This window comes from Nerophis ophidion, linkage group LG02 (genome assembly GCF_033978795.1).
Source record: "Nerophis ophidion isolate RoL-2023_Sa linkage group LG02, RoL_Noph_v1.0, whole genome shotgun sequence".
Taxonomy (NCBI): Eukaryota; Metazoa; Chordata; class Actinopteri; order Syngnathiformes; family Syngnathidae; genus Nerophis; species Nerophis ophidion.
The window spans coordinates 45,041,198-45,066,197 of NC_084612.1; the positions used below are offsets into that span (position 1 = coordinate 45,041,198).

At 38.3% G+C, this 25,000-nt stretch overlaps 1 protein-coding gene across 2 annotated transcripts in view; it reads left to right on the forward strand.

Annotated features, from left to right (window-relative positions):
- nadsyn1 (NAD synthetase 1) overlaps positions 1-25,000 on the forward strand; it is a 75,710-nt gene that overhangs the window by 5,972 nt on the left and 44,738 nt on the right. For both annotated transcript variants that reach the window (XM_061884564.1, XM_061884556.1), the window contains exons 2-6: positions 1,755-1,815; positions 3,432-3,548; positions 7,101-7,154; positions 9,717-9,806; positions 19,372-19,423. In XM_061884564.1, the coding sequence (XP_061740548.1) occupies positions 1,755-1,815; positions 3,432-3,548; positions 7,101-7,154; positions 9,717-9,806; positions 19,372-19,423 (374 nt within the window). The remainder of the gene's footprint in view (positions 1-1,754; positions 1,816-3,431; positions 3,549-7,100; positions 7,155-9,716; positions 9,807-19,371; positions 19,424-25,000) is intronic.

The following is a 25,000-nucleotide window of genomic DNA, read 5'->3' on the forward strand; positions in this document are numbered from 1 at the left end:
TGGAAAGACTATGTCTCCCGGCTGGCCTGGGAACGCCTCGGGATCCCCCGGGAAGAGCTAGACGAAGTGGCTGGAGATAGGGAAGTCTGGGCTTCCCTGCTTAGGCTGCTGCCCCCGCGACCCGACCTCGGATAAGCGGAAGATGATGGATGGATGGATGGATGGATTAGTAATGTAGCAGCCTAGTTTTGAATGGCAGGGTCCCTGCTATCACATCTTGATAAAGATATCACATTTACATAATAAAAATAAATAAATAAATCAACTACAGGCTTCCCAAATGCTGTAATAAATTAAGCATGATGAGTTGACTTGAAACTGTTTAATGTTGCACTTTTTATATGTAGAAGGAAGAAAAATGTTTGTCATTTTATTTAATCTGAGCAACAACTTGAGGCAGTTTAATGTTGATTAACGTGGGCAGAATTATTATAGTATTTCCAAAGTTAAAAGGATATAGCCAAAGTTTACAAATTTGGTAAATAAATAACCAAAAAATGTATATTTTGTAGTTTTCTTACTGTACCGAAAATGAACTGAACCGTGACCTCTAAACCGAGGTACGTATCGAACCGACATTTTTGTATAACATTACACCCCTAATATATATATATATGTATATATATATATATATATATATATATATATATATATATTTACATATATATTATATATACATATGTATATATATGTGTATATATATATATATATATGTGTGTGTGTATATATGTGTGTGTATATACAGTATATGTAGTATATGTATGCAGGGTTTCCCACACATTCATTTATTTGTCGCGGCCCGCCACGAAAGAATTACAGCCGCCACATATAAAAAAAAAAAATGTATATATATATATATTTTTTTTTTTTCGGCTTTTGACTCGCTCGACTGCTCATAAAAGCAATGGGATTCTGTCTGTAAATGGAGCTTGTAGTTACATATTATATAAATATGTAAATATGATATAAATATGTACATAAAGTGTTGTAATTATATTCCAACTCCGCGTTCCTCTTGCTCATCGCCGCCGCCGCTTCCCTGGCTCATAACATCACAATATAGTACCATGTATATGCGTTCAGTTTATCAAAGCACCAAGCAAACAATCGGAAAATTCACATCATATCAATTCCTAGATATGGTCATAATTATTTTAAGTGCACTACGCAGAATAAACACAACATTATTAATATTGCTACTACGGATAATTTGATAAAAAATTCCCTAAAACAGCCCACTACCTATAATATAGGTTTTTTAAACATAAGATCCCTGATAAAAAAAAATGTTTCTGCTGTTACCTCAGAAATTGCCTGTTCAGATGTTATGATTGTGGCTCAGAGATTTGTATGTAGATTATATTTATTTTCCATAGCAAACAGGATAACTTAAATACCCTGGCAATGGCAATAAGCTTAAATGTTTGTATTTACATTTTTTGAGTTGATTTTCATAAAATATGCTATTTAACTGCTACTGTTTAACAAGGACTGATTTAAATTGTGTTTGCACAACAAATGTTTTGGCGCTTTTGTTCATGTGGGAGAATATTCCAATAAAGGTGCTCTACACACTACTTTTGAATTCATTATTGGGCTTTGCGTATACAATGCAGTTAATCGCGATTAATCGGAGAAATAGTGCGATTAACCTCGATTAAAATTTTTAATCGTTGCCCAGCCCTAATATATATATATATTTATATGTATATGTGTGTATGTGTATGCCTTCAATGTGTTCTTTCTACTTACAGGCATTGAACTTGCCAAAGCAAGTGGAGCCAAATACAGACTGGGGCCTGAACTTGAAATCTGGTATGATTTTTACAATTTGTTATTTTTTTTCAAATACACAATTTCAATATTTCCACCGAGGCGTGCGCTTGGGCAATTGCAGACTGCTCACGTGTTCTCCAGAAAATCTTTGCATCGCACAAAATCCAAATCCAAAATCTAATCTAATCTCGACACAACAATTTATGCTGTACCATTTTCCATGCAATTCTGTAAGTGTCAGGTGACAACAAGTGGTCATTACAGATATAACAATGACAACGCCTGCCAAGATGTTTTAGGGAGGAAAAGGAGGTGATCTGTATCAACAGTAATTTTATTGAGCAAAACTGTTGCCTGTAACCTCTCCCAAACAACAGTCGCAACAAAAGTACTTTCTGGCAAAAATGGTCACTTTCTGTCGTAATCACACCAAGACAAACTATATGTCGTGTTGACAGCAGCCATCTCTTTCATTTGTGCCAAAAGACCACATACTTGGCTCAGCCAGTGACGTGTTCATGGCCACAAAAATAGTCGGGACAGCTTCAAAACCACACATTAACTTTAACTACCAGGTCGACACGCTAATGCAGCCAATCAATGTCATTAATAGCGTGTTATGGGTGGGTGTTGCTGTTTTGCAGGTTATCTTATAGCAGCAAATGCAATTAAAATAGTTAAATGCTGCATGTTAACTCTTATTTTGGCAAATCGAGCAGGCACTACATGTTTACCCAAGCTCCACAATCACACTAGGCGGGAACTAGGTGCGTATTTTGCGTCGCTGACTCATTAATATCTGAAAGGAGGCAGTAAACTCACGCTCCATCCGTGCGTCCCAGGGGGTCACGGCGAGATCCGGTGTCCCTGCATCCTCCATCTCGTAACATCTTTATGCAGGACCCTCAGTCTGAAGCCTTCAGGTACTCAACTTGCCTCATTACTATAGCTCAGTGTCTTGACGATTTGAGTTTGATTGTTGAATTAGACTCCTCGGAATCAAATCATAGAATAGTCATTTATTTTAACACACCTCTATTGGTGTCTATATTTTGTATTTGAGCCTGTATGAAAATGATTTCTGTGTGTGGATTTAAAAATAATTGAAATTGCCGGTATTTGAACTAGTGCACAAATATTGTTGAAGATGTACGTTAGTGTATCATCAGTCATCCTGGAAAAATAATGGTTCCAATAAATCAATACAATTAATAAATGATAAATGATGAATGGGTTGTACTTGTATAGCGCTTTTCTACCTTCAAGGTACTCAAAGCACTTTGACACTACTTCCACATTTACGCATTCACACACACATTCACACACTGATGGAGGAAGCTGCTATGCAAGGCGCTAACCAGCACCCATCTGGAGCAAGGGTGAAGTGTCTTGCTCAGGACACAACGGACGTGACGAGGTTGGTACTAGGTGGGGATTGAACCAGGGACCCTCGGGTTGCGCACAACCACTCTCCCGCTGTTGAGTCTGACCACACCTATATTTTCCCTTTTCAGGATGACAGTATGTATTTTTAAGTGAAATGCCATGGCAGTGTTTCCCTTATATTATATCATTTTCATCATCATCATCATCATTATATCATATTAGGGAGCCTTTGTTGTCACACATACGCTAATAGTTGTTCTTTTCAATAGCGGCTATGGTTGTGCAGACCACTTCTATGAATCGGACACATTGCTCCACTGTTTCGAAGTCCTGAAGAAGCTTCTGGAATCTCCCATCACCAAGGACATCATCTGTGATGTTGGGATGTAAGTATTACATTAAAAATAAAACAATACTAAGTAGGAGGCTTTTGGTAAATTCATATGCACAAGTGCTGTCAGAAGCCTATAAACCATGAATGGTTAGTGACTGGCATTATCCGTAAAATAATAAAAATAATGAATTAGATTTATATGGCACTTTTCTATTACCTAGATACTAAAAGCAGTCACATTCACACTTCGGTGGTGGTAAGCTACATTTGTAGCCACAGCTGCTCTGGGGTAGACTGACAGAAGGGTGGCTGCCAATTTGCGCCTGCGGCCCCTTCGACCACCGCCTATCATTTGTTCACCAGCGTGAGCGGCAATCTAAGCCCAAAGCAATACACACGTCGGACAGGGTAATAGTGGAGCAAAATCTTTGACATTTGCACCAAGCACAGTACACATTTCTTTGTCGGCAACCAATCACATGTCACTGTCACTTTCTACAAAGAGAGAAATACCAACAGGGAAAATTGTACTGAGGCATAGCATACATATTGTTTATTTCTGGTCATGTTACTTTTCTTTTCACTAATTCTAACAAATTAGTCCAACATAGGATGTTTTTGCAGAATAGATATTTATCAAAATCATTCATTACAATTTGAACAAAATATAAATCAACTCTGCAATTGTGGGGATGAAAATTGGAATTCGATTATTATTTTTTTCGATTATTCCGCCCTAGTTTGAACCTTCGTATCTCAACTTGAGGCATGGCAAAAATATACAGTATATGAAAAAAAGTAAAGAAAAGGTTAAATATATGTAAATACTGTACAATAATTTCCAGATTATAATCCCCCACTTTTTTCTGACGCTTTGAACCCTGTGCTTTGTACAATGCTGTGGCTAATTTATGAGTGTTCCTGTGTTCACAAGCTTTACATACCGCCAATAAATGTAGTCTTGTCACACCAGACCAATGAAATTGCCTAATAGGTTACAGTGGACAAATTAAATTGTTCACATTAAATCAAACGCACTTACACAATCATTATGCCTCGAGCGTCACCCTCTTAATGAAGAAGAAACGACAAAATGCACCTGACGCAGCCCAAAAGCCGAAAACAATCGACCCGGCCTTAAAAAAATATATAGTCGGTGCACAAAACAAACATCCACCACAAACGGACCAGATACACTGGACTGCTATGCGCCAAAGAAGTTAACTTATCTGGTTTTAGAGCATAGGAGGACAAAGGTGGTCCATGGCCTCTACGGTAGGCTACTGTGTTGCGTGTTACAAGCGCCATCTTTTGTTAAATTTGTGAATGAACACAAACGCTTGTTAGATATTTAATGTTTCAATTAGTGGAGCTAATATACATATAAAATAAAATTAGTCAATTAGGTGGGTGCAGTTTATATTTGGTGAAATCATGGTATATGCTGCAAAAAAAGTTATTCGATAAATTAATAATGGGAAGCAAGCAAGCATTACAGCTGAAATAAGTCAATATTTTCAAAGTATACAGTATGGATGGGAGAACAGCCAACCTGTTGAAAAAGTAGCAGAATATTCTAGAAGAAGTTTGTTTTTATAGTTCCCATGCTGATTGAGCGCATCCTTTTGGATACAAAAATTTAAAACGTTACAAGCAAGACCCCCAGGGACATCGGTTCCTGAGTGACGCAGAGACGATTACAGCTACCGGTATTTGGGGAACAGTCTCAGTAAAAGGAGGTGCAATATGGATTTTGTCCGGATCGTAGAACACGATACCAGCTCTACACTTTACTGGAGGGAGCATGGAAGTTGACCAACTGGTACACAGTTGCTTGCTAGATTAGCAAAAAGGCATTCTACTGTGTCCCTTGTCGTGTCCAGGGGGTGTTTTAGGATCTCAACTCTGCTATTTGTAGACGATGCGGTCCTATCGGCCTCAGCAAGCTATGACATTCAGGGATGAAACGTATCAAGACTCAATGGTCATCAAAATTTCTGAGTTTTGTGTTACTGTTAGTTATTGGTTATCTACAATATTTCAGCTTTTTGACTTTTGCTGTATTTTCCCCATTTTTGCAGGGGTTTTTTTTGTGTGCACCGACTGGCCAATTTTTTTTCCACAATAAAGCGAGCCATGGGACCAATGGCTCCTGCGTCACAAATTTGATAGCTCTGCTTTTGCAGACCATCTTCTGCAGGGTTGAGTGTGTGACTTAACTGAGCAATCACAACTTTATTTATAGCTTGTTTTCTTCCCATCGCAAGTGAACAATGGTAATTCAAGTAGAGTTACTGTAGATCAAATAAATCAATGCTTTTCAACAGTCTTTTTGGGGGGGGTTACATCACGCAATGCAACCATTGCTGCATAGCCTAATTGTAGCAGGCGCTGGCATCTTGGGAAAAGAATATTATTTTACACAGTATGATTATAGTATTATATACTATTCTCCAGGTTTCCCTGACTCAAGTCCAAACTGAAACGGGCAAAATGTAAATTAAGCATTTGACGGAAATTTGGCTGCTTTGTTAAATGTGCTCTGCTGGGCATGACAGATAACCTCGGATTCCTCCTGGTTAAGTAACGGCCCCGCCATTCTTTCCATTTCCATTTTAGTCAATATGTCAGTTTGCACCACCGACGTAACCACTGTGATCGGCTCCTGTACCGTTACTCTGCGCTAAATATAAGCAGCGCTTCTATTTTTGGCGGTCGCTCCAACACGGTAGATCAATTTAGCAAAAATTGGCTTGTGTGAGACAGGAAGTCATGCTCAAACAAAATAAAAGATCCAGTTTACTTTTCAAATAAAATACTCCGTGTTCAAAGCGGATCCTATTTTACACTTTGAAATGTCCTTATGAGAGGGACAAACCTGAAGTCAACTTGTCAAAGGTTTTCAGACGTAATTTCACTTCATTGACACAAATGGATGAGGACATGCTTATTCTGGAGGTTCAAAATCAAAGAATCATATCACAGACATATCCTTGACCAGCAATATTGGGGCCTGTGTTATACACAATCTGAGAGCTGGGGAGTGGTTAGCGAGAGTTAAATGAGATTTGTGTGTGTGCGTGTTTAATATGCTCGCCAGGGATTATGTTACTGTTGTGTTGTTTGCTACAAATAGAAAAATAAAGTTTGAGACTTTCTGTGGTGTTGCCTTTTAACAGCCGTTTCCGTATCTCCAGGACTGAGTTCATTTGCTGTTTGTGGTTCGTTTTATTACAACTCCCTTTATCACATGTTATGTGCAAATTTGTGTGATCTTGTAAAAGTCTTGCCTACTTTACTGCACGGGTAAGCTGCAACAATGCACATAAAATCAGTGGTGGTGATATGCAGATGGTGGAGACGTTCTGTGTTGGCACTGTTCAGTGGCCGTTACACATCCAGGGGAAATCCTGGGTTAACACACTTTACTATCAGGAAAAGATAGAATGCAGGTTTCAACGTGCATCTGTACATGTCTTTGAAGTAGTCTGTACAATATTATAAAACTCAAGCGTACCGAAGACAATATACTTGTTTTAGTTTCTTCCAAATGTCTATTCCAGTACAAGTACAATGTTTTAACTGAGTGTTTTATTTCATTCAGGCCCATCATGCATCATAATGTACGATACAACTGCCGGGTGATTTTCCTCAACAGGTAACTTTTACATTTTCCGTGTTTTGTATATTGCATGCTTGTAGAGGCCCCTGTCATTCTAAGGACAAAACATTGAAAAGTAGTTTTGCATTGCAATGGTAAATACCTATTGCTCTGAAGAATAAAATACTTCATGTCAGTACATACATTAATTCTTGATTGAATCCACAGAAGAATGCTTTCATGGTAAATAAATGCCAAAAATTCATTGGAGTTGTGGTGCTAAATGTGCTGTTTTCATTTCTGTACATTGATTCCGTTAATGTGGCTACTGAACTGAAGTGCTAACAATCAACCTACTAAGAACAATGTTTTTTTTAGGGCTGTCAAAGTTTTAATGTGAAAATAATGAGTTAATGGCATTTTACTGGTTTCACAACTAACACTAATAAATACACAATAGGATGGAACTTCCATATTTTACAATGTCACTTGCTTCAGTCCAAAAACAAAATATAAATCAAATGTGTTAGAGACTTACAGATGATTATTTTTATGATGGAGGTGGAGTTCAGTGTTTGTAAACTTTAATTTCTAAGGTTTGGAAATTTTTTAAATTTGCACTGAAACTCATGTTCAAACATATCTACAATATGAAGAAAACCTAACTTGCTCGAAATTGGAAAATATTCTTAAGAAACATGCACCAAATTACATACAAGACATTTGACAACAGACTTACCATTACACTATTGTCATTACACTATTTTAATAAAATTGTTCAGTCGTGATCTTTAGTTGGCTGGTCTAAGGGATGAAACTTCAAGCCTGAAAATGTGTTCCACTGCGTGTGTCTGTAAAAGGGACATCTGTGTGCATTTTGTGTTAAGATGTTCAAGAAAGCATAGTGTTTAATAGGCAAATAAATTGTCCAGGCCCATGTTGATATTACTATAACGGGAAAATGATCTTTCTAAAGATCTGCCAAAGGTAATTGCGATTATCACAATTAATTTACGAGTTTACTAGTTGGACAATGCAACTAAATATTAAATTGTTTGACAGCCTCATCTTTAAATAAAAAATAAAAAATAAGTGGGCAACATGTTTAATCCTTGTATTGTTGTAATGTAGTAGTTTTTTTGTTGATATTAGTTACATTACTTATAATTCTTTGTACAGTGCTACTAAGGTTTTTATAGTAATCTGATTGAAAGGTCAGAAGAAAACAGAATACATATTTCCTAATAGCAAATAATGTAAATCCAATGATTCTGTTCCAGACACAGGGAACCAGTTGTTTTTGAGAAACAGTTCACAATGTTTTGACTCCGTGGAATCATTTCCATTATCGATTACTGTTAGTGCAAATGATGTAGCCATGCCCAAGCGATGCTTGAGAGTTACATTTTACGATAAAGGATGACATGTGGACGACTCGCAAAGTGGATATTTCGTCAATGTAAGGAAATACCACCAATATGCAGTAACATTTGCGCACAAAGTATCTGATAACTTTGATTGAATGACAGATTTTCAATCTGCTCCAATCTCGGAGTGAGCCTCCACCCCGCAGTGCCAATTGCTTCATTGTAAAATATTATATGACTAACTGAAAAAACTAAATGAATGCTTCTAATTCGTTACATTTACATTACATTACAATAAGAATTCCACAGTGCACACATCTATTGGACATTACTTGCTTGACAGTGCTTTGTCACTAGCTGATGTAGTTTAGACTGAGAGCTCAGCTCATATAGCCTTTTTAAAAAGATAATTTTAGTTTCGATTAGAAACGGAATAATAACAATAATTTATGTTGCATTTTGTTCATTTCTACAAAATAATATTTTTTCTATTGTTCTATTTTTCTAAAAACTTTTTTTTTTCTGCGCTCCCCCGGTATCCCATTGTGGGCCTCTTTCGGGTTTGTACACATGTTACTTCACAGTTAAACAACATTTATGCTAATCAACCTGTTTATTATTATTTTTTCCAAGTGAGAATTGGTAAGAAAATCCATAAATACCCTAATCGCTAAGCATAATCGAAAATGGAAGCAAAATCGTATACATCTTTTCATTTCCCATTCCAATGAGGGAAGGTGCAGATGTCTCACATTCTTTGCTACAAGTTATTTCTTGAATTCAGTAGTGTTTTTACCGTCTTTATCTGAGTGCTTTCACACACAACTTTCTTTTGTCTCATGGTGGATTGTTTTGCAGTCCTACCCAATAAAAAAAAGTCACCACCGCCTCGGACTGCTATTTTTAGACACTGTGCTTCGGAATAATACGTGGACAAAAACAATATTTAGTTACGTGCAATGCTTGATCTTACAATAACCAAGAAGTTTTGGCCAAAATGTTATTTTAAGCTGGGTGTATGAAAACCCAAGTACAGTACCACCAAATATGTTTTCAACACTATTTTAATTATTTTTACTGTATTTCATTCAGCCTTTGAAACATTGTAAATACAATTGCATGACATTTTTTGAAGGACAGCAATTCACTACAATATATTGCTAAATTGCCCAACATATGTTGTGTACACGTACGTAATACACTGCTTTACAATGTATGATACTGACATACTGACATATTTGTCTATCCAAAGACAGATCCTATTGATTCGGCCAAAGATGCTGATGGCCAACCATGGCAACTACAGGGAGATGCGCTGGTTCTCACCATGGACAAAGTTTAGGTTAGTAATCTTGAAAGCAGCATTACACTGTATTTTACAGTACAATGTATGATGTAAACAAGTCATAGCTTCATCTTTTAACCTTGAAAGAGGTTATTGCCTACCTGACAAATCTGGTAGGTGACAAATGGGATTCAAGAGTTATTGAAAATAGTTCAGGTATAATATAATCAGACCTTCCAGAATTTCGTAATGTTGCCATCGCAAACAAACCTCTGCACAATCCTGTTACTACAGTGCGTCCAGAAAGTATTCACAGCTTCACCTTTTCCACATTTATGTTAGAGCCTTATTCCAAAATGAAATAGATTAATTTTTGTCCTCAAAACATTACGACATTGTTGAAAGGTTGTTTAAAGTTTTTCTTTGCAAAATTATAAAAAACAAAACAAAACAAAAACATTAAAAAAACAAATTACATGTACCTAAGTATTCACAGCCTTTGTTCAATACTATGTTGATGCACTTTTGGCAGAAGTTATAGCCTCAAGTATTTTTGAATATGATGCCACAAGCTTGGCACACCTATATTTGGGCAGTTCACCCCATTCCTCTTTGCCTATTCCTCTTTGCAGCACCCCTCAAGCTCCATCTGGTTGGATGGGTAGCATTGCTGCATTCATTTTTCCCACTATTCTGACTAGACTCACAGTTATTGCTAGCAAAAAGCATCCTCACAGGATGATGCTGCCACCACCATGCTTCACTGTAAGGGTGATATTAGCCTGGTGATGAGCGGTGCCTGGTTTCCTCTAAACAAAATGCCTGGTATTCACGCCAACGAGTTCAAGCTTTGTCTCGACAGACCACAGTGTTTTGTTTCTCATGGTCTGAGAGTATCCATCCATCCATTTTGTACCGCTTATTCCCTTTGGGGTTGCGGGGGGCGCTGGTGCCTATCTCAGCTACAATCGGGCGGAAGGCGTGTACACCCTGAACAAGTCGCCACCTCATCGCAGGGTCTGAGAGTATTTCCGGTTCATGTTGGCAAACTTTATATTAGGAAATGGCTTCCATCTTGCCAATCTATCTTTCAGGCCTGATTGGTTGTTTAAAGTTAAAGTTAAGTACTAATGATTGTCACACACACGCTAAGTGTGAAATTTGTCCTCTGCATTTGACCCATCCCCTTGTTCATGCTCTGGGAGATGAGGGGAGCAGTGGGCAGCAGCGGTGTCCGTGCCCGGGAATCATTTTTGGTGATTTAACCCCCAATTCCAACCCAGGGAGGTAATGGGTCCCATTTTTATAGTCTTTGGTATGACTCGGCCGGGGTTTGAACTCACAACCTACCGATGTCAGGGCGGACACTCTTAACCACTAGGCCACTCAGTAGGTTGGTTAGGATTGCTGCAGAGATGATTGTCTTTCTGGAAGGTTCTCCTCTCTCCACAGATGAATGCAGTAGCTCTGAGAGAGTGACCATTGGGGTTCTTGGTCATCTCCCTGACTAAACTAAGATGAATGCAGCAATGTACAGCGACATCCTGTATGATGATTCCCATCCAATCTGATGGTGCTTGAGAGGTGCTGCAAAGAGGAATGGGCGAAATTGTCCAAAGATACTGTAGGTGTGTCAAGCTTCTGGCATTGTATTCAAAAGGACTTGAGGCTATAATTGTCGCAAAAAGTGCATCAACCAAGTATTGAGCAAAGGCTCTAAAGGCCTACTGAAACCCACTACTACCGACCACGCAGTCTGATAGTTTATATATCAATGATGAAATATTAACATTGCAACACATGTCAATATGGCCTTTTTAGTTTACTAAATTGCAATTTAAAATTTCGCGCAAAGTATCCTGTTGAAAACGTCGGTATGATGACGCGTACGCGTGACGTCTTGGATTGTGGCGGACATTTTTTTCCAGCCCGATCCAAGCTATAAGTAGTCTGCTTTAATCGCATAATTACACAGTATTCTGGACATCTGTGTTGCAAAATATGGAGAAGTCAAAGAAGAAAGATGTAGGTGGGAAGCGGTGTATTGCAGCTGCCTTTAAGGCCTACTGAAATGAGATTTTCTTATTTAAACGGGGATAGCAGTTCCATTCTATGTGTCATATTTGATCATTTGGCGATATCGCCATATTTTTGCTGAAAGGATTTACCTTATTTTTCGGACTGTAAGTCGCAATTTTTTTCATAGTTTGGCCGGGGGTGCGACTTATACTTAGGAGCGACCTATGTGTGAAATTATTAACACATTACCGTAAAATATCAAATAATATTATTTAGCTCATTCACGTAAGAGGCTAGACGTATAAGATTTCATGGGATTTAGCGATTAGAAGTGACAGATTGTTTGGTAACCGTGTAGCATGATCTATATGTTAACTCTTACCATAATATGTTACGTTAACGTAGCAGGCACTTTCTCAGTTGGTTATTTATGCGCCATATAACGTACACTTAGTCAGCCTGTTGTTCACTATTCTTTATTTATTTTAAATTGCCTTTCAAATGTCTATTCTTGGTGTTGGGTTTTATCAAATAAATTTCCCCCAAAAATACGACTTATACTCCAGTGCGACTTATATATGTTTTTTTCCTTCTTTATTATGCATTTTCGGCAGGTGCGACTTATACTCCAGAGCGACTTATACTCAGAAAAATACGGTAGTAGAGAACATCGGCGATAAATTTCGCAACTTTTGGTCGCTAATAAAAAAGCCTTGCCTGTACCGGAAGTAGCAGATGATGTGCGCGTGACGTCATGGGTTGTGGAGTTCCTCAAATCCTCACATTGTTTACAATCATAGCCACCAGCAGCGAGAGCGATTAGGACCGAGAAAGCGACGATTTCCCCATTAATTTGAGCGAGGATGAAAGATTCATGAATGAGGATAGTGAGAGTGAAGGACTAGGGAAAAAAAATAAATAAATAAAGGCGAGGGTAGTGGGAGCGATTCAGATATTAGACACATTTACTAGAAAAATTCTGGAAAATCCCTTATCTGCTTATTGTGTTATTAGTGTTTTAGTGAGATTATAATGTACCTGAAAGTCGGAGGGGTGTGGCCACGGGTGTGGTGACTGCCAGTGTCTCCGGTGGGAGGAGGTAAAAGAGTCCGCAGCTGCAGTAGGACGCAAGCTCCGCTCATGTCTACGGTAAGAGCCAACCTATTACCACAATTTTCTCACCGAAACCTGCCGGTTGACATGTGGTCGGAAACCATGTTCGCTTACCCGCTCTTCCATAGTAAAGCTTCACCTTCGGGAATGTAAACAAGGAAACACCGGCTGTGTTTGTGTTGCTAAAGGCCTCCTGAAACCCACTACTACCGACCACACAGTCTGATAGTTTATATATCAATGATGAAATCTTAACTATGCATGTACGGCCACATGCCAATACAGCCTTTTTAGTTTACTAAATTGCAATTTTAAATTTCGCGCGAAGTTTCCTGTTTAAAACGTTGGTATGATGATGCATATGGTGATGCGTGCGCGTGACATCTCGGATTGTAGCGGACATTATTTTCCAGCCCGATCCAAGCTATAAGTAGTCTGCTATAATCGCATAATTACACAGTATTCTGGACATCTGTGTTGCTGAATCTTTTGCAATTTGTTCACTTAATAATGGAGAAGTCAAAGAAGAAAGATGTAGGTGGGAAGCGGTGTATTGCAGCTGCCTTTAGCAACACAAACACAGCCGGACTATCTTACCTCCTCCCACCGGAGACACTGGCGGTCACCACACCCGTGGCCACACCCCTCTGACATTCAGGTACCATATAATCTCACTAAAACACTAGTAACACAATAAGCAGAAAAGGGATTTTCCAGAATTATCCTAGTAAATGTGTCTAATAACATCTGAATCGCTCTCCCTGCCCTCGCCTCTTTTTTTTTTCCCTTGTCCTTCACTCTCACTATCCTCATCCACGAATCTTTCTTCCTCGCTCAAATTAATGGGGAAATCATCGATTTCTCGGTCCGAATCGCTCTCGCTGCTGGTGGCTATGATTGTAAACAATGTGAGGATGTGAAGAGCACTACAACCAGTGACGTCACGCGCACATCGTCTGCTACTTCCGGTACAGGCAAGGCTTTTTTATTAGCGACCAAAAGTTGCGAACTTTATCGTGGATGTTCTCTACTAAATCCTTTAAGAAAAATATGGCAATATCGTGAAATGATCAAGTATGACACATAGAATGGACCTGCTATCCCCGTTTAAAAAAGAAAATCTCATTTCAGTAGGCCTTTAAATGTGATTTTGTATTTTTTTTAAACTTGCAAAATGTAAGAAAAAAAAACTTCACATTGTCATTGTGGGGTATTGTCTGTATAATGTTGAGGACAAAGATCAATCCATTCCATTTTGCATGTAAAATAAAATGTGAGAAAAAGTGAAGCGCTGTGAATACTTTCGGATGCGGTGTACATTATTTTTTAAACTATATTTATCGTCCATTTATTTTTTGTTGAAACACTGTAAAGTGGTTACATGCTATTTTTCATGTATTTGCTAATTATATGCTAAAATCTTAATCCTGCTTTTAGTCCTTTAACTCAGTGTTTCTCAAATGGGGGTACGCGTACCCCTGGGGGTACTTGAAGGTATGCCAAGGGGTACGTGAGATTTTTTTTTTAATATTCTAAAAATAGCAACAATTAAAAAATACTTTATAATTATATTTATTGAATATTACTTCAACAAAATATGAATGTAAGTTCATAAACTGTGAAAAGAAATGCAACAATGCAATATTCAGTGTTGACAGCTAGATTTTGTGTGGAAATGTTCCATAAATATTGATGTTTTTTTTTTGAAGAAATGTTTAGAATTAAGTTCATGAATCCAGATGGATCTCCATTACAATCCCCAAAGAGGGTACTTTAAGTTGATGATTACTTCTATGACTAGAAATCTTTATTTATAATTGAATCGGTTGTTTATTTTTCAACAAGTTTTTTTTTTGTTATTTTTATATGTTTTTTTCCAAATAGTTCAAGAAAGACCACTACAAATGAGCAATATTTTGCACTGTTATACAATTTAACAAATCAGAAACTGATGACATAGTGCTGTATTTTACTTCTTTATCTCTTTTTTTCAACCAAAAATGCTTTGCTCTGATTAGGAGGTACTTGAATTAAAAAAATGTTCACAGGGGGTACATCACTGAAAAAAGTTTGAGAACCACTGCTTTAACTCAACTGAATCATTGCTTAGGAATCTCAGCCAAAATAAATTAATTTTCATGAGATGGACACATGGAGTGTCAGGGTCGTTCCTCCCTATAAGTAAAACACGCCGCTTATAGGCACCCGTAATCCGCTGGAGCCCCATTTTGTGTGAAGAAGTGCATGTATTGTAAAATGTCAATTGTTGAATGACTGGGCGATTCATATTACATTTTACCGCAAACGTATTTCTATCCCCTTTCCGGTTCGTCAATGATAAAAATATAATGGCACATTTCTCCCAACTTTTATATTGTTTGTCATGGTGCACAGTGTTAATCCTGGGCTGATGATTAAATGTACAAAGATCTAATCCTGGTCATTGTGGTTGTGTCAGGAGCATGTTCAACTATATGTTTTAAGCATGTTAAATGTGTTATTTTGCACAGGTTGTATAAATTATTGCACATTACAAAACATGTGTTAACTGAAATTCTTGTTTGATTAAAAAGTATAAAAATTGTTTAACATAAATTTTAAAAAATGTCTACAAATTTTGAAATGGTAGGCCCCATACTTGCCAACCCTCACGGATTTTCCGGTAGACCCCCGAAATTCAGCGCCTCTCCCGAAAACCTCCCGGGACAAATTTTCTCCCGAAAATCTTCCGAAATTCAGGCGGAGCTGGAGGCCACAGCCCCTCCAGCTCCATGCGGACCTGAGTGAGGACAGTCTGTTTTCACGTCCGCTTTCCCACAATATAAACAGTGTGTCTGCCCAATGACGTTATAATTGTAGAATGATCGAGGGCGAGTTCTTGGTTTCTTATGTGGGTTTATTGTTAGGCAGTTTCATTAACGTCCGTCCTCCTTGCGTGGTAACAACACACAACAACAGGAGTCACGTTTTCGTCTACCGTAAAGCAGTTTGTCTGCCATAAACAGCAATGTTGTGACACTCTTAAACAGGACAATACTGCCATCTACTGTACATGCACATGGTTAAAAAATAGTGACAGAGAATAGAACAAGGATGGACAATTCAACCTTAACTCAACAATGAGTAGATGAATGTTATGTGTGTGTATATGTGTAAATAAATCAACACTGAAATTCTGAAATTCGAGTATTTATACTTATATATTTATATATAAATATATATAATAAAATAAATATATATAGCTAGAATTCGCCGAAAGTCAAGTATTTCTTATATATATATATATATATATATATATATATATATATATATATATATATATATATATACATATATACACATCAGTGGTTCTTAACCCGGGTTCGATCGAAAGTCGGCCTCAGGGGTTCGGCCAAGCCTCCGCCGCGGCGGTCAAGACACGCCCGGCTCATCGTGTAAATAAAAACTTCCGTATTATGGATACCCCCAAACAATGTTCCCTCTAATTTTCCATCTGATTCGCAGGTGTGTAATTTGTTGTGAGTTCATGCACTGTGTTGGTTATGTTCTTTGAAGAAGATGATGTTCATGCACGGTTCATTTTGTGCACCAGTAAAAAAAAAAAAAAACATATAACTTTGTCTTGAATTTGAGAAAAAAAACATTTTATTTTTCACTAAAGAAGGGTTCGGTGAATGCGATTATGAAACTGGTGGGGTTCGGTACCTCCATCAAGGTTAAGAACCACTGATATATATATATATATATATATATATATATATATATATATATATATATATATATATATATATATATATATATATATATATATATATATATATATATATATATATATATACATATATATATATATATATATTTGACTTGGTGAATTGTAGCTGTAAATATACACGCCCCCAACCACGCCCCGCCCCCAACCACACCCCCCACCTCCTGAAATCGGAGGTCTCAAGGTTGGCAAGTATGGTAGGGCCTCAAAATAAAATCCTGCTTAGGGTCCCAATTTTTGTATTTGTACTATCACATTTGGAGTTTAAGTTTAAGACATAAATTTAATATTTATCTGAGGGAGTTACAACAAGCAAAGAACACCTATTCTGTGGAATATTCTATGTTTGATCTGAACATGTACACATCATTTCTTGTATAAAAAAAATTAAAACAACATACCATGTTTATTTTTTCCACTGGAAAAAGGGAGAAGTTTAATAATTTATTAAGGGCCTAAAGTTGATTATAATTTTTGGTGCATGATGTGTGTATGCAACTTTTTTAAATACAACTCTACAAGGTTGTCACGATACCAATATTTTTGTACCGGTACCAAAATGTGTTTTGATACTCTTCGATACGGCGACCACACAAATATTTAATTTTTGCTATCTTTTAACAAAAAAATCTTCCGATACGTTAAACATATGATTCTTAGTGCACTCAAGGAACAATTTTAGAAGATTGAAATAAAATTAAAAGGCATTATACACATTGAGCTTTTCTTGTTGCGCTCAAATAACAATTTAAAATTGTATATATAACATATAGCCTGCCCTAATTTAGGGTTAGGTTAGAATAGAATAGAAAGCTTTATTGACATTAGGCTTCATGATTTGTGGTTGCCAGGTTGGTCTGTGCTTAAGACAAATACAAACATTACTAAATACTAAAAACAATACCATAGCTGAAACTACACATATAACAGTGGTCCCCAACGTTTTTGTATCCGCGCACCGGTCAACGCTTAATAATTTGTCCCGCGGCCCGGGGGGGTGTCCTTTTTTTAAATTTTTTTTTTTTTTTTCTTCTTTGTCATGAAAAAGGGACATTTTTGTCATGAAAAAGGGAGTTTTTTGTGGTTAGTGCACTATTTGTAAGTGTATATTGTGTTTTTTATGTTGATTTAATTTAAAAAAATATGTTTTGTTTTTTTTAAGAAAAAATTCTTCTGTGGCCCGGTACCAATCGGGCCACGGCCCGGTGGTTGGGGACCACTGACATATAAGACATATAGCTGGTAAAACACCTTGTTAAGATAAAACACAAATTGTAGCAATTTGTTTTAAAATTCAGACATTTCACTTGCAATAGTTTTCGCCACATGGGTGGTTTTAACTCTTCTAATATTTGGCATCAAGCCAATCAGCTTTGTGCGTGTTTATGTATCTGTATGTGCACAACAAAGGAGCTAGTTAACTACATTACTTGACGATCCGACTGCTTGTTATTTATTGTTTAGCTAAATTTGAAGCAAAGGTGGTAATACTTTAATTATGCCACCTTTGGCGAAGCATGTTTTAAAGCAGCGCATGCTGCGTGGCACTTCTGTGTTTGAAAGGGAGACTGCATTTTTTTTTTGTATTTCGCCTAACGTTCACAATCATTATGAAAGAAATGACAACGGATGGATTTAAAAAAAAAAAAGCATTCTAACTTGTAAATAAAAGTCCACTTACAGGGTAGCCAATTGGAGGTCCTCTATTTCGCCCATAGAATCCAATAAATAACCATTCAAAAACCGCCAACCATACTACATTTACATTTCGTGAATTGAATATTTACCAATTATGAGTAATATTGTTATTATAAGCCCTAACACAGATAAACTATTTATAGCGGTGCTGTGATCTCTACCGCATGTCCCTATGTTAACATTATTGAGTGGACTGCTGTTTTCTCGCTTACTTGCTCCCTAGAAGATTATTGTAGCTCATAAATCATGCATCTCACCTTGATAGGTAATCTGACAAGTTGGTGCCCTTTGACAGCCGTGTAGAGCCTGAAAATGGCAAACACATGGAAAGATGATTAGCCGCCACCCGCGTATGCTTTAAATGATCAGAATACGTAAATATTCATTGTTTTGAATATCACATCTCAATGGAGGTGTTTGGATGTTTTTTTAAGGGCATTATAGGCAGAATTGAACGGCTTCTATTGGTTCCATTGTAAGAAAACTTTTGATCACATTTATTTAATATTTAGAATACAAAAAAACATCCATCATCATGTCCCTCATAATGATTGTGAACGATAGGCAAAATTCCAAAAAATGCGCTGTTCCCCTTTGAAGCATCATCTTAATCGATAGTTTTGAAGTCCAAATACTTACATATTGCACTTCACGTACCCTCTTTATTAACCAGTAGAATTGCTTTTGCCACCTTTCTTCTCCACATTGTTTCTCCTTGTGCACTGACACATACAAAATGCCCCTGCGCTCTGTACGTCACCACCGCACGTAAGCATCCGAATGAAAAAAAAGGCAGTAGTACCGTTTTCAATTCATTTGTACCACGGTACTTTATTAGTACCGGTATACCGTACAACTCTAAGTGCACCTATTTGTTGGATTTGGCTATGCTGACTAGATATGGGTGACATAATGCTTTAAAGGTCAAAAGTTTGCCGCTATGAAGAAGACGATGCCTCAGCTTTTAAAACAAACAAACAAACAAATGGAAAAAATACTTTTTTGTTTGCTTGTATCTTCAAGGAAAGTAGAGGAGTACTTCCTGCCCCAAATGATCCAGCTTGTCACAGGGCAGGTATGTGCATTATCATGTGAATGAAGTATGTATGGAACAGTTAAAAAAATTGGCGGTTTTGGAACTTATTAAGGTTTTTTGACACAGTTTTTGGTCTGTTTCGGTGTACATTGTTAACATCCTAGAATACCAGATATAGTCTGCCATTATGGTTTATCAGTTGTGGTTCTTTCGAAAATATCTTATAAAATAAAACATATATGTAAATGGCTCTTAAAGCTCTGACCTTTGAATAGAATGCAAACATCCTTACATTTGTTGATACATTATTGGACAATTTCTCCCAGTATGTCAAGTCAAAGCATAATTATGCTGGATCTAAATAAGTACTAGTAAATGATTTAGGTTTACATGCTTTAAAGTAAAATAACGCACACACAAAAGGATGCATTAGCTATTGTTTCCACACTGATAGCCAATATAGCCAAACTATGGCACTATAGAAACTGCCAAGTAATTATTAACATTCAATGAAGTTTTAAAGGGAAGTAAACTTGTTTTGCAATTTTGTCTATCATTCACAATCCTCATGTGAGACAAGCACACATGTTTTTCTTTTTTTAATGCATTCTAACTCGCAGATAAATGCTATTGTGTCCATGAATGGAGGTATGGGTTTCGCTTAATTCTCCCTCTAAACATTCTTAAAAACATCTAAAAAAAACCTCCTCCATTATGAAATAAGCAGATCCAGTAAGTAGCACTATCACTAAGTGCTATACAAGAAATACGCACTACAAACATAATAAAACTATCAGGTTCTATATAAAGTCTGCTCTCACTAGGATGCCGACTGATGGGATGTTTATATCTTCCCGTTTAGATGAAGAATTAATCGTAAATGTTATCCAAGTAAAAAGAATAAAACATGTGAGTGTAAACAAGCAGCTTTTTGTGTCTTTTTCCGGGTCCAAGTTGAATGTCAGAGTTGACCAACTTCCCGGCTTATGCCACAAAACTTTTACTAGAAAAGTAATAGGCATAATTTACTGTATAATCTAAAATGAACTTTCACCAACTCAAAGGCGATGCAGCAACTCACTGGCTCAGTATGTCAACAGCTGCATAAGCTATGTTAACCCTGTAATCACTTTGTCGCTAAAAGTAGTTCCTCTGCGTTAGCGCTCATAATAATATTGCTTATACTTGGGTAATATGCAGGTCACAAGGTGTAAATGGAATACTGTTGGCGGTTTTTGGATGTTTATAGAGGGCTTTATGTGCGCAATAGATGACTCCCATTCAACGTTCCCTCTAAGATACGCCTCTGTGCAATTGCACACTGCTCCCACGTCCTCTGCGCACGGCAAATCTAGGCCGCACATAAAATCGAAGAAAAAGATAAGGGCATAACAGTGTGCACGTCTGCCGTCCCTCACATGTGCGCCACTGAATGCTCAAGGAGTTTTGGCGTTTGCTTACAAATATGAAAAATTGGAGGGAAAATTGCTCCCATTACCTACATTGTTAGACACCTCGTACTTGCTGTATATCTCAAATTAGAATGCATAAAAAAGATAGACATGTCTTAAAAAGGGATTGTGAATGATGTGAAAATCCCCCAAAAAGTGCAATTACCCTATAAGTTTAAGATGCTACAATCCCAGGCATCGGTGGTCATGTCAACAATAGCTGGGTAGCATTTAGCAGCTGCGCAGTGTTTTTATGTACTTTTAACTCTGCTTTTGAACGACAAGTATTTATAAAGTTAAGGGAAAAGAATCATATCACTTGACACAGAATATATTTGGGAGCTGTTTTGTTGTTTTTTCGCACATCTGTGTTTGAGGTGGTCGCTTCAAGTCCTGGAGGCAGGCATTACGTTCACACGATAAGCCAGCCAGCTCAAGTGCTCGATGGAAATGAGTGAAAGGTTTAGTTTTGATGGGACCGGTTGAGGGTTTGTGAAAAATTGCATGCGTCATCGTAAACACAGTTTCCTCAAACAAACATTCTTTTTCCTCACAATGACAACAATTCACGGTGGCAGAGGGGTTAGTGCGTCTGCCTCACAATACGAAGGTCCTGCAGTCCTGGGTTCAAATCCAGGCTTGGGATCTTTCTGTGTGGAGTTTGCATGTTCTCCCCGTGAATGCGTGGGTTCCCTCCGGGTACTCCGGCTTCCTCCCACTTCCAAAGACATGCACCTGGGGATAGGTTGATTGGCAACACTAAATTGGCCCTACTGTGTGAATGTGAGTGTGAATGTTGTCTGTCTATCTGTGTTGGCCCTGCGATGAGGTGGCAACTTGTCCAGGGTGTACCCTGCCTTCCGCCCGATTGTAGCTGAGATAGGCGCCAGCGCCCCCCGCGACCCCCAAAGGGAATAAGCGGTAGAAAATGGATGGATGGATGGATGGACAACAATTCAGTTACTATACGTCATTTTCCGTGACTTTAAAGAGTAACTGCCCTTTTTTCGGAATTTTGCCTATCATTCACAATCCCTATGTAAGAGAAGAGCACACGTTTTCCTTTTTCTTATTTTTTCATTGTAAATACTAATACATGGCAAGTCTGAGGTGGCTAACAATGCAGCGAATGAGAGTAATCTATCACGCCCATAAAAAACAGCCAACAATACTCCATTTGTATGTTGTAACCTGCATATTAACCAAGTATTGGTGATATTGCTATTTTAATTTTATACTGACTGAAAATAGAGGTAAGGAACATTGGTCCACCCGGACTAAATGTCCAGCGCCTCCCCTTTAACATGTTCAAAGGCCTTCCGGAGTTATGAATTGAAACTCCCTCTGATGGAACACTCTGCCAGATGTTCCCAGGTGACCCTCACTTCGCGTTTGGGCCTGCCATTGTCTATCTGGCATCATCCCCCGCCATTAAAAGCGACTCACCAAAAGGAGGTGATTGGTTGAAAGCTCCGCCTCTCCCTTCACCCGAGTGTCCAAAACGTGAGACCGCAAATCTAATGATACAACCACAAAGTCAATCTTAAAACTGCGGACTTGGGTGTCCTGTTGTCAAGTGCACTTATGGAAACACTTATGCTTGAACATAAGGGTGCAGTGGCGAGTGAGCATTGCAGGCCAGAGCGAGTGAGCATTGCTGGCCAGAGCAAGTGAGCATGCTGACCATAGTAAGCATTGGTGGCGAGCGAGCATTGGTGGCGAGTGAGCATCGGTGGCAAGCGAGCTTTGGCAAAAAGAGCGAGTGAGCTTTGGTGCCCAGAGCGACCGGGTATAGGGACTGGACCCGGAGAGCGGCAGAAGTAGCAAGACTACCACCGACCCGGAGAGTGTTGGCTGCAGCCAGGCTACCGCCAACAGGCCCAGAGAGCAGTGGCAACATTGAGGCTAGCACCAGGCACAGAGCAAAGGCAGCAGTGATTCTAGCACAAGGCTGGAGAACATCAGCGAGACCCAGTGAGTGAGCGACTGCAGCACCGAGGCTCGGCTCGCAGCAGGAGAAGCAAGGCTGGTGCGAGGAGAGGCCTGGCGGGTAGTGAAAGCAGCAGCAGAGAGGCGAGCGCGGGGCTCCACAGACAAGACACCCAAATAATCAATCCCAGGAGCAGCATGGGTTCAAAGAAAGAATGCACAGTTTAGTAGAGTGAGGATATCACATGAGCGTTGGAGTTTTTGACAACAGTAACCTATATTGCATCATGAAAAAGGTGAAGTACCTGTGGGTACAGAATGACAACAATGGCGACGAGTAACGGACAGTGTGCGAGTTCGAACAGTTCTAATTATTGATGCTATTTCGACACGGCTACACATCAAGTCCTCTACATATGCACAGGCGGTGGCCACCTACAGTGGAGGAGAACAAGGAGAACTAGATATCAACCTCACAGAACAGCAGGTGGCCATATTAAAGCAGTGATCAAGGGAATGGGTCAAACGCAAAGGACAAATTTCACCGCACCTAGTGTGTGTGTGACAATCATTGGTACTTTAACTTTAACTTAATATATACAGGTGTAGCAGCAGTAATTATGGCGCTGGCAAAATGATTTGACACAATTATTCAGAACATCTTAATTAATAAATTAGAAGGGTATGGCATCAGAAGATTCATACTGAACTGGATAAGAAGCTACTTAACCAAAAGGAAGCAATATGTGATGCTATGTGGAAAAAAAACGTCAACAGAATTAAACATATCTTGTGGCGTATCCCAGGGATTAAGGCTGGGACCAAAATGATTAATCATCATATAAACGACATTTCTGAAGTTACAAAGAATTTAAAAATAGTATTGTTTGCGGACGACACGACGGTGTTTTGTTCAGGAGAAAACACACAAAAGCCTATACAAATAATAACAATAAATTAATGTATTAAAGAAATGGGGTTTGACAAAAATAGATGATCTTTGAATATCAGCAAAACTTAAATAATGCTATTTGATAGCAGTAGAAAATACAGTCAAATACAAATAAAAGTAAATATTGAAATGGGGAAAGAAATCAAATTTTGGGTGTAATTATTGATGATAAAATGAACTGAAAATCTCATATAATATTATACAACATAATGTGGCAAGTAATATTTCAATAATAAATAAAGCAAAATATATTTTTGACCATAAATCACTCCATATTCTCTACAGCTCGCCAATGCTACCATATCTGAGTTATTGAGCAGAAATATGGGGAAATATCTACGAAAATACATTACGTTCTCTAATCGTGTTACAAAAAAATATTACGGTAGTTACAATGATACATAATGTAGGTCATCGAGAACATTCAAACACTTTATTTACTGAATCCAAAATACTGAAACTCAATGATTTGGTGCTTCTACAATCAGCTAAAATTATGCACAAAGTAAACTTAAGCCAGCTACCTAAAACTAAATAATATTTATTCTCAAAAAAAAGGGGGTGAGGGAGTAACCTTAGAAAAAAATCTAAGTAACATTTGTGTGCACGTACTACACTTAAAACCTGTAGTACATCAACATGTGGAATTAAATTATGGAGTGGATAAAACAAATAAGTCAAACAATGTACTAATGTGTTCCAGTTTAAGACATTGTTCATACTACATGAGTTTTACAAAGTACAAGGAAGAAGAATCTTGATAAACATCTTGAACGTTATTGAAAACTAGATATTATTAATCTCATTATTTGAATCATGACTGGTTCAATGATTAAAAAAGATGTTCCATCCATCTTCTTCCGCTTATCCTAGGTCAGGTCGCGGGGGCAGCATCCTAAGCAGGGAAGCCAAGACTTCCCTCTCCCCAGCCACTTCGTCTAGCTCTTCCCGGAGGATCCCGAGACGTTCCCAGGCCAGCCGGCGACATAGTCTTTCCAACGTGTCCTGGGTCTTCCCCGAGGCCTCCTACCGGTTGGACGTGCCCTAAACACCTCCCTTGGGAGGCGTTCAGGTGGCATCCTGACCAGATGCCGGTACCACCTAATCTGGCTCCTCTCGATGTGGAGGAGCAGCGGCTTTACTTTGAGTTCCTACCGGATGGCAGAGCTTCTCACCCTATCTCTAAGGCAGAGCCCCGCCACACGGCCGAGACATTTTTTTACGGCCGCTTGTACCCGTGATACTATCCTTTCGGTCATGACCCAAAACTCTTGACCACTGGTG